This window comes from Sinocyclocheilus rhinocerous, unplaced genomic scaffold (assembly GCF_001515625.1).
Source record: "Sinocyclocheilus rhinocerous isolate Xijiao unplaced genomic scaffold, SAMN03320098_v1.1 scaffold263, whole genome shotgun sequence".
In the NCBI taxonomy this organism is placed as follows: domain Eukaryota; kingdom Metazoa; phylum Chordata; class Actinopteri; order Cypriniformes; family Cyprinidae; genus Sinocyclocheilus; species Sinocyclocheilus rhinocerous.
In genome coordinates, this window is record NW_015645086.1 from 1,863,112 (window position 1) to 1,877,527 (window position 14,416).

Sequence of the window (14,416 nt, forward strand, 5' to 3'; positions counted from 1 at the left end):
TCTGTAAATGTTTAAGGCCAAGCTAACGTAAACAAAGCTAATCGTTGGTTCATCTGGTGTAACCGGGAAAGAAGACCAATTAACAAAAACAGTTAATATACAGAGGACTCGGCCAGTTTTTGCATGTATATGTTTTGAAGTTGGATTTGCTTACTTGCGGATTGCGTTTTTGTCGTGGATGCATCGAGTCTCATGTCGAATGAAGGAAATAGATGGCGAGCCACCGTAAAGACTGGACTTGGATCTCCTTTCTCACCTTCCATTGGATTTGCATCGTTCCGGCGTTTTCGTTTATCTGTGCGAGTTCTTCTCTTTGAATTTAAGGATTGAGGTATCTTTTCCTGTTGGAACTGACATTTTCTAAGAATTAAGGGAGAACATTCTAATTCTCTTTTGGACTGACATGTTTGAACTGAAAATAATTATTTGAACTGATAAGAGGTGATATGTGTTTTCTATATTATTTTCTTTAATTGTTGATGTGGTAATCCAAAGGTATTGTAAATTTATTTGTTGGATTATATTGGCTGGAAATGTAAATTTAATTTAGGTTTGGAAAGGTAATTTCACCAAACACGCTGGAATTAGGAAACAAAGAACTATAATCTAACCCAAACTATTAAAACCTGTTAATCAGGTGTAACTAAATCAAACCTAAAGCCACTAAAGCAAATAATAAGGGAACTCAGAACAAAAGCAAATTCGTTAAAAGGGAAAAGAAGGAGCTAAATCTTTGCCTTTGGTTTTTGCATTTTTTTGTTTAATTTGGGAAATTGTTTTATTTTGTGACCAAGTTAAATCACAACTGATTTATTTCCTTTTCATTTAAAATGTATTATTGATTTATAATTATATATTTTTTCCCTTATTGTTTAATTATTTCATTCCAATCATTTATTTTCATATAAATAAGTGTGTCTGAAAAAATCTATGTGTGTGTGCCTTTTGCCTCCTACGACTCCTGTGTCTTCTGATTAGCCCATTGATCCGGTACATTGCAATTGCTGAGAGATCAATATTAGTTCACATTTCGAAACTTTGATTTCAGCAAAGCAGGTGTTACATGTAGGCTAAGTAAGAATAAATTACAGAAATGATCTCCTCTGCTGAATAAAGCCACGTCAGATCGCGCTGTTCTTCCGAGGTAAATTCTGGCTTATTCCTCAAGTCTTCCAAAAATGATGATAAAGTAGATGAATCTTGATTTTTTATATTTTTTTTGTATCTAGGTGATGAGGGCGTTTGCGCGCAGGTGTGTCTGCATATAATGAGCTCTGAGACGGGAAAGACTGTACCTCGCTTTTTAGTTTCATATGGATTACATAATCAGAGAATATTTTCAATTTGAATAGGTTAATTTAAAAGTAGACACTTCAAGTTTTCTATAGACATATTTCTCACGTCTGTGTGTGAAGTATTCGCCGAGTTTCGGTTCGTTTTTGTGACGCATTTCAGAAAGAAGTTCACAGAGAACAAAACAGCAGAAAGCACACCCTGTTTGTTTTGTTTATTTTACAAAAGCACAATGTTTTGTTGTTATTGTCAGTGTACACAAATAAAAGTATACCATTTATAGATTCGATTGATTTTAGTCTTATCTGTATCTGGGTATTTTAGGTCCTTTTCCCTCTTATCAGGAAAAACTGCAAGTGAACGGGTCGGCGCGCAGAGGGTTAAAGACGCTGCATTCAATTTTACCTTTAGACTATAAATGTAGATTTCAAATTCAATATTGATTTTAGAACTGTTTAAATTATTTACAGTATATAACGCAAATACTTTATAAGTAACTGTAATTAAATTACCTAAAAATGAACAGTAATCCCTTACTTTACTTTACATTACTCAGTAACGCGTTACACCCAACACTGGAAGGGATGATACAATACTATCACGACTTCACGGCACACTGCATTGAATTAATAACTTTTTAAAATCGGTAAACACAATAAAAGATTGTGCAGCAAATGTGGAATTCCAGAAACAGTTGAACGTGTTCTTCTCAAATGTGATGATTAGCCTATAATGAAGAAATTAAGATTTCAGCTCATAGAGGAAGTTAAGACTGCAGGAATAAAAAAAGTTAACATTGAAGAGCTTGCTGGATGGTAATTTAACAGTGACTAAAGCGTTATTAGATTATCTAAAGAAAACTGGTTTGATTAGATTAGAATAATTTTTTTTTCCTAGAGAAAAAAAAAATTAAAGGGGTCATATGATGCGATTTCAAATTTTCCTTTCTCTTTGGAGTGTTACAAGCTCTTGGTGCATGAAGAAGATCTGTAAAGTTGCAAAGACTAAAGTCTCAAATCCAAAGAGATATTCTTTATAAAAGAAAGTCAGTTATTTTTAGCAGCATCATATGACCCCTTTAATTTCCGTCGTTTACGCTTCACACTCCACCCCAGTAGGTGGCGGAAATGCACCAAATCTGGTTTGCCAACCGCCATTAAATCCAAAGAAGAAGAAGGCTTGTTATTATTTCGATTAATGCGCCGTGATATGACGTAGCTTAAATATTAATAAAAATGGGCAAGCGTAAGGATTTGAGCGAGTTTGACAAGGGCCAAATAGTGATGGCTAGACGACTGAGTCAGAGCATCTCCAAAACTGCAGCTCTTGTGGGGTGTTCCCGGTCTGCTGTGGTCGGTATCTATCAAAAGTGGTGCAAGGAAGGACAACCGGTGAAACGGCGACAGGGTCACGGGCGGCCGAGGCTCACTGATGAACGCGGGGAGCAAAGGCTAGACCGTCTGGTCCAGTCAAACAGACGAGCTACTGTAGCTCAAATTGCTGAAAAACTTAACGCTGACCATGATAGAAAGGTGTCAGAATACACAGTGCATCGCAGTTTGCTGCGTATGGGGCTGCGCAGGCGCAAGAACTACGGTGCCCGTAACAACTCCTGTCAGCCGCCGAAAGCGCCGACAAACGGGCATGTGGAGCGTCAGAACTGGACCATGAAGGGATGGAAGAGTGTGTCTCCGGCGGGGGTTGCGCCAGATGGCTGAGGCGTTTATGCTTCCCTTTCCCTAGTTTTAACCTAAAAATTAAACCTGGTCGTAAAATATCGTTTGATTATGCATTAGGCATTATTTTCATTTTGTTTAGTCGCTTGTTGTTTCGGTTTGTTTAATTGAAGCTGTTAACCAAGTCATCTTGCACATGGATGCTTCGGATAGAATGATGAAACGCAAAGGGGAAAACAAGAGCTCTACATCAAAGGTCCTTACAGAAGAGAGAATTTGGCACTCTTTCAATTTCCACAAGGACTTGTACCATTATGGCAGGCGGAATTGACATGAACTATGGTTTGACTATCCATAAATGTATTTTGGATAGTTACAATTGTATTTTGACAAGACATAATTTGACTAGTCAGAGTAGTAATTAAATATATCTGCAATTATAATTGGGCTAGTAAGAAATCTGATTAGAGATATTTCTAAATACGTTACTAATAGTCAAAACTCCATTTCTGTAATTACTTCATAGGTGAGTCATTCCACGAAACCGGTACGATTTGAGTCCCTCTGACCTTTTTAAGTGTATTTTATCTATTGGGTCACCAAAATCTATTTTTAAAAGCTTTTTGTATTAATTGAAATATCTCCTTTAATAAGGTTTAAAAACATGACATACATTTTATCTTTATATTAGAAATTACCTTGTTTTTTTGTCCGTTGACACCACCTATTTTGTCATGTCCCTCATGGCCTTCTATGAAAGTGTACTTGGGATATGAATAATTAAATGAGAAAAAAGTCATTTTACCATTCTCATTCTTTTCATACCACTGCTATGCTGATGACACTCAACTCTACCTCTCATTCCATCCTGATGATCCAACGATAGCTGCTCGCTTCTAAAAAAACACTTGCTTTCTAATCTTTTTGTATTCTGTCGGTTTTCTTTTCATTTATTATACAATTAACAAAAGCAAAAAAGGCCTCTAACACTAAATGATCTTTGTTATTTTAACAATATACGTGATTTCTTAATATCATGCATGCCATGTGCTCTCCTGTTATTCACTACATTTAGAACAGTGGCCATTTTGAGCAAGAAAATCAAGTTACTTATTTGATTGTGACGGGGTTGTGTTTTTAACACTTTGGTTCTGAAATTATCCAGTAATTTAAATGAATTATTATATTTGATCAAGAGTCTTATACCACATGCATAAGTTATGTCCATGTTAAAGCTGTGTGTGTGTATGCACGTGTGTTCTGCCTAGATTTTCACATCTCAGTGTTAAGTAAATTGCTCTGAAAGAATGTTGATTTAATGATATCAATTTAAACATCTACAGACATCTATGAGTCTGTGATGGCCGGCACGCCTAAATGCTGATCCTAAAAAAAAGGGAGAAATACCTGCAGAATGAACGTCAGAGATGGAGAAAAAATTTAGAGACAGGGAAAAAGAAAGGAGTCAACGAGTTAAGTGAAAGACAACAGCGGCTGAAGCGTAGAAAGTGGAGAGCAGCTTACTAAAGAAGCAAGGAGAGGAGTAGATTTTCACATCTCAGTGTTAAGTAAATTGCTCTGAAAGAATGTTGATTTAATGATATCAATTTAAACATCTACAGACATCTATGAGTCTGTGATGGCTCCGACAACAGCGGCAGAAAGGCAGAGGCAGTATTGTGCGCGCCTAAATGCTGATCCTGAAAAACGGGAGAAATACCTGCAGAAAGAATGCCAAATATGGAGAAAAAGTGTAGACACAGGGAAAAAGAAAGGAATCAATGAGTTAAGTGAAAGACAACAGCGGCTGAAGTGTAGAAAGTGGAGAGCAGCTTACAAAAGAAGCAAGGAGTGGAGAGAAGCACTGAGGAACTTAACCACTCCTCCACAAAGTCCAGATCATGCCCCAGAGCAGTATCCATGTCCAGGATCTTCAAGGTAGAGCGATGAGCAGTTAAGAGTGTAAGAAAATGACTAGGCTGAGTGTTAGAAAGTGTTAGAAAATTAAAGGTGTAGTTAATAAAAGCTCTTTTAGTTGTTTAGGCTGTATGTGGTAGTTTACTGACTGAAAGACTATCTGATTGATGGCTGCTCACCGTTTTGGCAGCCGTCAACCAGATTCCTTTTTTCAAGAACTTTTTCCAGATTCTACAGAGCCCTGATATCTTTCATCCTTTTCCCGGTGTTCTTTCCCCTTTGTTCCATCATATCAATTTCTCGTCATTACTGACTATTGATTGTGTTTGTAGGCAACATGTGGAGGGGAAGAAAAAATAAGAAAAGAAAGATACAGGCTGAAGAAGAAAATAGAACGACTTCAGGAAAGACTGAACAAACAAAGAAAACAGACAGAAAAATACAAAAAAAGGTGCCAACGTTTAAAGAAGTATTCCGATTCACCACGGCCAAAGGTAAAAGAGCTAACAGCAAATTGCCCTGTAAACCCCAGAATCAGGAAGACGGTGCTGTATCACCAATCACTGATTATAGACATCAGTAACAAATATCAGCAGACCACCAAAGAAAGGGAAAGACAACTAATTGCAAAAGTGACAACAGGGAGAATTGTCCAAAAATACAGGGTACACTGATTTGCTGAGGATTCCCTTGGCTTTTCAAGTAAGCGTTTGCAACATAAGGAGAGTCTTAACTTTGAAAGGAAGAAGACCAACAGGTTCACTGATGAATTCAACAAAGTGAAGATGTTCTATATTAGAGGTGATGTCAGTAGGATCACAACAGGGAACAAACAAACACTCACATGGAACAAAGTCAAGATGCAGAAAAGGTTCCTGGTGAATACACTAAAAAATATTCACAGAAGATTTTTTATCAGAGAACTCTGATGAAAAGATCTCATATTCTCTGTTTTGCCATCTTCTACCTTTTTGGGTTGTTAATCCAACGATCTCAGAACGAGACACATGCATGTGTAAGTTGCATGAAAATCTGAGCTTCGTGGCTGAGAAGCTCAATCAGCTGAAACTCATTGAGACTAACAATCTCGAAAAATTGGTAGAGAAGGTATGCTGCAACTCATCCAACAAGAGCTGTATGTACGGAGAGTGTGTACACTGCATGGACAAGAGTATCCCAATTTCCGGTACATATAGCAGTACGACAAAAGTATCTTTCACCCAGTGGGTAACAGAAGATAAGGAGATGGGTAAAAAGAAAGAGGGAGAAGAGAGGTCAACTGTCAAGGTCACCATCAAGAAATCTGTGGAGGGCACACAGGAGAACCTCACTGAGCTGTTCCACACCTACCTACAGCGGTTCAAACAGCATCACTTCAACATCAAGCAGCAGTTTGCCTTCTGCCGCGAGCTGAAGAAGAACATGTCAGGGGAAGAGGCCTTGATACATATTGACTTTTCAGAAAATTACAGCTGCAAATACAGCTCCCCGATCCAAGCAGTCCACTTTGGGGCTTCACACCACCAGGCCACTCTGCATACAGGGGTGTTGTATGTCGGTGGAAAACCAGAGCCCGTGTGCTTCAGCACAATCTCTCCCTGCAGACATAAAGGCCCTCCAGCAGTATGGCAACACCTCAATCCAGTGCTGGATTACCTTCAGGCCACACATCCACAAGTGTCTGTGCTGCACTTTTTTAGTGATGGCCCCTGTACGCAGTACAGACAACGAGGCAACTTCTTTCTTTTTAGCACAGAATTAGACGGAAGAGGATTCAAGGCTGGCTCCTGGAATTTTTTTGAGGCCAGTCACGGGCAAAGGAGCCCCGGATGGCATCGGGGGAGCCTTAAAAAGAACCGCTGACATGATGGTGGCAAAGGGACGTGATATCCCGGATGCACACGAACTGTTCAAGGCCTTGACCGAGACAAACACAACAGTGAAACTGTTCTTTGTAAAGAGTGAGGATGTTGAGAGTGCAATGGAGAAAATGCCAAAGCAAATACCAGCAGTCCCAGGAACAATGAGAATCCACCAGTTGATTACTCTCTCTGGCTCCAGGAGAACTGATACAACGTGATGTCAGCAGCATGTGCGCAACACGGCAGCAGTTTAACTGCAAGTGCTTCAACACACAGTGTTTCAGTTTTGGCCAGAAGGTACCAACTGCTGTGTCACAGCCAGACAGTGAAGGGAATCCACAGCCAGAAAAGGAAATCCAGTGGGGAAGTCCAGAGCTGGTTGGGCAGTGGTGCATGCTCAGATATGATCAAGAGCTGTATCCAAGCATCATCTTTAGCACAGATGAAACACATGTGCAAGTGAAATGTATGCATCGTGTTGGGCCAAACCGATTCTTCTGGCCGGCTCGGGATGATATCCTCTGGTAGCCTACCTGTTTTGAGGATGTACTTAATATCATTCCACCCCCAAAGCCTGTGACAAAGCGCCATGTGGAGATCTTGAAAGAGGTGTGGCCCAAATATTGAATGTCATGAAGCGGCCACCTATTCAGTCAGTTTATAATCAGGGGTGCAGCACACAAGTGGTCCGCATGCGCGACCAAAATGAGAAATGCGCTGTGTAAATGAGTTCAGAGCACGTGTTTGCGTACCGACATGGGCTGTGTTTCCCAAAATCATCGTAAGCCTAAGTACATCGTAGACCCATTGCCACCTATATGGAGCTACAATCAATTTAGGCTTACAATGCTTTTGGGAAACGGCAACGCAGCCATGGTTGACAGCTGTTAATGCACAATTACCATTTTAGATCGACAAACTGTACTGTATAAAATTTCTATTCAAACTGAATGCATAAATATAGGCTAACGTTTTCAAAGCACAATGCAAAACTGACATTTAATTCCCTGACGCTCTACAATCGGCAGCGCTAAACCCGGAAGCGCATATACTTGCTTGCCGGCAACCCGCCAAAATAAAAGTTTGCTGATTTTAAGTTTGAAAATGAAAAATGAAAATAATTCAAATTAAAAATAATAATTAAGGTTCAAATTAAAATAATAATAAAAATATTAGCATTTTATTTTTAAGTTTACTATAAAATAATTGTATTTGTATTTAATACTCCCTTTTTATTTTAAAATAAAATAGTATTATCACACTTTTATTTAGTTTATTATTTTATTTAAAAAAATAAATAAAGTGCAATATGTCTTTTTTGGTTACATAATGAAATACAGTGTTTATAGAAAATCTTAGAAAATCTTACAGTAAATTTGAGTAAAAAAAACAACTATTTATATGTTAAGCTGCATTTGTCTCTTCAACCCCGTTACCATCTTCAACCCTGTTACCCTAGTCTCAACCCTGTCACACCTACAAGTTTATTAAAAAAGTAATTTAATTTTTGTTGAACTCAGTCTGAAATGTTCATAGCAATCATAAGAATACTGATTTTAGTTCAAATTCTGAAGTTAAGCCACTTCTTTGATCAAAAATGACGAGGTTGCGTCACAAAAAGTTCAATTTCAGGCTTTAGTATAGCAAAAGTGAGATTTTATGTAACTTTTTTTATTTGCAAATACTGAATTAGTGTGAGGGACATCTGATTAATAGGAAAATGTTGATTTCAATACAAATACATTTTATAGTCATATTCAGAGAGATTCCATAGTGTCCATTACGGGGTTGAAGACTAATAGTGCCCATATCTTAAAATAATGACCAATAATAATAGGGATTTGATGTCTGAGGTGGGAAAATATGGTTTCTGGGAGTTAAATATGTCATTAATGTTGTGGGGTGTTCAGAAAAGTAATACATTTTGGGAAAAAAATCTAAAAATGTGTAAGTCCAAATCGTACCGGTTTCGTGGAATGACTCAGATATCTTCAATAGATGCGCAACATATACGCAAAGGTAATTAGAGATATCTCTAATTCAGTATCGACTGGTCACAAATTAATGATATTTTAAGATATCTGCATTGTAGTCGAATCTGCTGTTGTGTGGCGTGAGATTTAATTTACTCAGCTCCTCTCTTGATAACTGCTAACCACAGTAGTCTGCAAATTTGTTGTCACGGAGAGAAAAGCTACTGGATTAATTACTGCAGAGGTTATTAAATAATATCTGGATACATTCATATAAGGTCTCCCTGACCTTTGAATGAATGTATGTAGCGCTGTGTGAATTTAAATCAAGCCGCGAAACGGATAAACTGGAGTGTAATGTTCAATAAAGAGCAAACTGCTCGTCTGAATTTATTTATATTTTGAAAAGACGAAGAGCAATGTAAGTATACACCAAAAACATGAGAAATAATAAAAATAAACGAGTGGTGGACAAGAATAATGCTTTAGAATCAAGACAGACCCAGTCAAAAAGGTGAAGGCTGATTTTAAATAGATTACCAGGGAATACAAGTTTAACTGGTATTAACATGTCCTGATGATATTGATTAGTGTATTACATTGTGTGTACTGAGTGTTCTCTGCACAGCTTATGCCACTTTTACACCTGCACCAGCTACATTTTTATTTTGAATTACTTGGGTATAAGGCAGTTTAAAATTAACCATATTCAGGAACTTTATTATACAATTCTGAGACAAAATAGTGGAAGACAACCGTTTCCAAGGTATGATTGGTTAATGAAATGTTTAAGGTGGGGCTTAACAAAGGTGTATTTGCATGCACATTTTAGACATCTATAAAGGTAAGTTTGACATCGTTCTCTACTGATTGCCGTTATCAGACTCTCTCTATTTTCTTTCCTTTTTTAAAAGTCATGAAAACACTATCATGGAGTTTTACTTTTGCTATTTGAGCAAATGGGAATGCAAAAATATATTTGTGGTAGTCTCCCATTCACTGAAGTTTACCCGACTATGACGACTTCCGCTGCTGAGAAACCCGGAAATGTAAAAAATATTTTTATACCTATTTTATCATTCAAATTTGGCTGGGTGTTTAAAAACATTTTTCTGTGGTGTGACAAACTCAGAACACATTTTATATTATTTAATATTGCTTTACACAGACTTTAATTAAATAAAACACTGTTTACACTAGAAATTAAGTAATACCGTTTAAAAAATGAAATCGCGCATTATCCATCGACAAGAGTTTTGGTAGCCTAAATATTGCTAGACAAAATGGGCAAATATTGTTTTTATTTGATCATCTATTCCTTATGGAGATCCGTCCATTAAACGAATTTGCACAGAAAACTACATTAATAACAAACCCCTGTAAGCAAAAGAGTGTCATTCTGTTGTAAAATTAAAATATTCAAATGAAATAAAAGAGTAAACATTGACATTTTGGTGATATAAACAATTATATATTGCTTTAAATGAATGTGAACAGACAATTAATAACAAACCCATGTAAATAAAAGTGTGCAATTCTGATGTAAAAAAAAAAAAAAAAAGTGCAAACTTTAGAATTATGGATATAAGAAATAATATATTACATATATTATTAACAAACCCTGCAAGTAAAAGAGTGCCATTCTAATACATAAATAAATAAATAAATAATGCAAACCTTGGAATTATGATAAGTATAATAAACAATAACATAGATTTCATTAAATGAATGTGAAGAGACAATTATTAACAAACCCCTGTAAGCAAAAGATTGCCATTCTGATGTAAACGTTTAAATATTCAAAAGAAATAAAAGGGCAAACCTTGAAATTCTGATAAAATAAACATTATTATATACATTGCTTATAATAAATGTGAACAGACAATTAATAACAAACCCCTGTAAGCAATTCTGATCATAAACAATAAATAAATACAACCATTACAAAGAAATAAAAAAGCAAACTTTGTAAATTATGATTTTATATATATATATATATTTATATTTATTTATTTATGTTTTTTAAATAGGCCAACACTGGATGAAACCACACGATAAATCTATAATGATCTCTGTTGAGTGCTTGTGATCGTTGCGTCCTGCGGTGATGAACTAGACCCGCAGCAGTGAGTGCGTGCGTGTCTCTGGAGAAACATGGGGGAAGCGGAGACTCTGCCATCCGACGAAAAACAAGCAGAAACCGGCATCTGTACCGCCGAGGAATCGATTGTATGGAGTCAAGAAGTAGAAGTGTGTCTTTTTCACGCAATGCTGGGTCATAAACCCGTAGGTAAGATGAATTCATTTTGATTTGTGTGAATAACAGGCCCTGATCTCCGCACGCGAAACAATATAACATCATAAATAAAACCATGTGCTCCTTTTTACCTTTTAAGTATCTGAAATCAAGTGATAATACAGTTATTTAATCATACCAATCAGATTTTAAAATACTGATAAAGATTTTTGAGTTAATTTAAGCGTTTTTAGTGATTCTTTAGTGAGCGCTATCGACTCCAGTTGCTAATTGTTATAAGAAATTTGAATATAGTGATTGCATGAAAGGTTTTGTTACAAATTTGAGATGTATTGTAGACTATTGCTGAATTTGTCTGTTTTTTAATGACTACTATTGTGTTTATGGAGGGAGTATAGCAGTGAATGTGTGTTAACGTTAGCAAACAATAGCGCGGCTGCTAACTAGCATGATAGCATCACGGCTAGGCTAATTTACGGCAACACATTGGTGTCAGGAGAGCGTCTCTGTGAAACTGTCTTATGTCTTCAGGAGTGAATCGACATTTCCACATGATCTGTATTCGCGATAAATTCAGTCAGAACATCGGCAGGCAGGTGTCATCTAAAGTCATCTGGGATCACCTGAGCACCATGTACGACATGCAGGCGCTGGTAAGACAACTCGACTCCTGCTTTCTTGGGATTGTGAGATTTATTTTAATGAGATTCATTCACTGCATGCATTCTACATCACAACTATTTAATGTAATGTAGTATATGTGGGATCCAAAGGTTCAGATTGAAAATTAAGTATTTAAAATGGAAATATTGCATCATTTTTAAACCCTGGAAATAATTGAAGTTTTAGGGTTTTTAAAACAATGAAACGTTATGATGTATGATTAATAAGTGTATTTAAGATTCTGTACCCCGTCAGTAATCAAATAAGCACATTTGTGATAGACAGATGTTCAAATACTAAGACTGTATTTACAGTACGTTACTTTTTCAGTTCAACCTCTCATTGTTATGCAAATAATATAATTAAAAAAAAGTTTAAATTAGAGAGATGCAAAATTAAAGTATGGCCTTAGACTTTCTGGCCCTAATATTGTGATGGACCCAGGGTCATTATAGTTAACTAAAACGAAAGCCATAAAAACATTTTTGTTGCTTGAAATAAAATAAACATTAACTAACATTAATAATTTTTAACTGAAATAAATAATTGCTTAATAATTTCAGCTAATTTGCAAGGCAACATTTCTCATTTTTATTTAATTTAACTTAATGTATAAAAATAACCAAAACTGAAACACAAGAAAACTTTTAACTAAAATTGAATGAAAACAGAGAATATAAAAATAAACAAATTCAAAATATGAATAAAAATCCATAATAGTATTTCAGTTATACTAAAATAACACTGGATGGACCAATATATGTTAGGACAATTAATTGATAACTATAGTTCGCGGAGCATTTATTTTAAATTTCCTATTTTTAAAATCTTTTTAGAATATTTAAACATTTATATTGTTTAAGATTCACAATATTTAATTAAATTAATTATCAGAAGTTTAATTTAATAATCTATCACATATATACACACAAGGTCAGTCAAATATTATCACAAATTAAACCCTGTCAGGATGATCAGGACGCCATCATGAGCCCTAGATATCACACCATTGAATAACCCATATCACTTTTATTGCTGCAGTTTGCAACAGGGATAAATAAAGTTGATTCTACTATACCTCTCAAATCTAATTAGTAAATGTCTTTTTGTTGCTGCAGCATGAATCAGAAATACTCCCGTTTCCAAACTCGGAGAAGAGCTTTGTGCTGCCTGAAGAGATCATACAGGAAGTCAAGGAAGGTGAGCTGCTCGTAGTTTCTGTGTTGTGATTTACAGTTGATCAGTTTGATTTTACTGATTTACTTAAAAGCTCTTTTTGTCTTTGCGCAGGTAAAGTGGGATCTGAAGATGACGTGAAGGAGGAGTTCAAAGAAGAGAGTGACCCACCTGCAAACCATGAAGAAGGTTCTCTTCTCCTTCACTCTTTTTATTTATCTCATCTACTCACCCCTTTCTTTTTCCTTTCCCTCTCTCTCTCTCTCTCTCTCTCTCTCTTTCCTTTTGACGAAAGCCGTCTATTAAAACCTGCGTCATTGCATCACTTTTTTTTCTGGATCGTTCTCCCGTTGGCGTGAAGCTCAGCGTGGCTCACACTGGTCATTTGTGTCTCATTTTCAAAGGTCTGGGTCCCAGTATGGCTGGCCAGGATTTTGCGAGGTATGGACAGAAGAAAACGTTTCGCTCTGTTCCAAAACTCCAGCTTGAGCTCAGTACAGACCAGCTCATTACCAGAGGCCTCTGTAGACAGCCTTCAGAGACCTCTGACCATGTGCGTCTTTCTCTCCGTCTTTCTTTCGCTGTCCTTCTTTCTCTTTCTCTTGTGTCTTTTTTTATGTGTTCTGTGCACCCTAGCATATGTTATTATTCTCTGTGTGTATGAAGCATGGCATGTTGAGGGTTTGCTTGGACAGGTTTGTTGAACAGCAGCAGCTTTATAAGATAATGAGATCCTTTGCACGTTCACCAGTTTTTCAGAAATTTCCCGTAACAAGGTTGAAGAAATAATACACCCAATGGTTCAGCCTTCAATTTGAAAATTGTTAGTTGTTGAAGCAGACAGTAAAATTTGGTTATTAAAATCTCAAACATATAATTCTAGGCTTTAAAACCATCAGAGATACAAGTTCTGTTCCAAAACCTGGTGTTTTGCCCTATATGTATTGCCTACATAGATAGCATATCAACTTTATAAATGACTGATTTTGAGTGTGTGTTCAGCCAAGTCAGAATTATCATAATTATTAGATTCTAGTTATTTTTTTGTCAAAAGTTTATTTTCTTAAAGAGATTATTTATAGTTAACGGGTCAGCACATTCTTGGAGCTTTAATTTCAGATTCTTAAGAAAAAATACTTGAATTCTTAAGAAGGCAAATTGTGCTGTCATGTCAAAACTAGGGATGTAACGATTCACTCAACTCGCAATGAGATACAATGCACGATGCTGAGTTCACAATATGATTTTCTCACAATTTTTAACAAAATGAGATTTAAGACAAATTATAAATGAAAAGGTGTCCTTTTATATTTATTGGACATAATGCTGCGCATTTCTTTGTGAAATTGAAATATGTCAAATAATAAAACTAAATTGAAATAAAAAACCCCCAAATCAAATAAATAAATACAAATAAAAGAAATCTCTTCATATAAACAAACTTTGGCCTTGCCTGTGCTCTTTCCATTTTAAAGGGGTCCTATTATGCTTTTTCACTTTTTGAATTTTAGTCAGTGTGTAGCGTGTATGTTTGGGCGGGCAAAAAATCTTCAAACTTACAAATCTCAAAGTCCACTCCAAAGGGAGATATTTCGTTTA

The 14,416-nt window shown here is 36.2% G+C and overlaps 1 protein-coding gene across 1 annotated transcript in view; it reads left to right on the forward strand.

Moving 5' to 3' along the window:
• The first annotated feature begins 10,826 nt into the window (after nucleotides 1–10,826).
• The window catches only part of LOC107705719 (MRG/MORF4L-binding protein-like), a 12,123-nt gene continuing 8,533 nt past the window's right edge, over nucleotides 10,827–14,416 (forward strand). Inside the window, exons 1-4 of the mRNA XM_016509148.1 lie at nucleotides 10,827–11,011; nucleotides 11,510–11,631; nucleotides 12,760–12,841; nucleotides 12,932–13,006. Of these exons, the coding sequence (XP_016364634.1) occupies nucleotides 10,876–11,011; nucleotides 11,510–11,631; nucleotides 12,760–12,841; nucleotides 12,932–13,006 (415 nt within the window). The 5' untranslated portion in view covers nucleotides 10,827–10,875. The remainder of the gene's footprint in view (nucleotides 11,012–11,509; nucleotides 11,632–12,759; nucleotides 12,842–12,931; nucleotides 13,007–14,416) is intronic.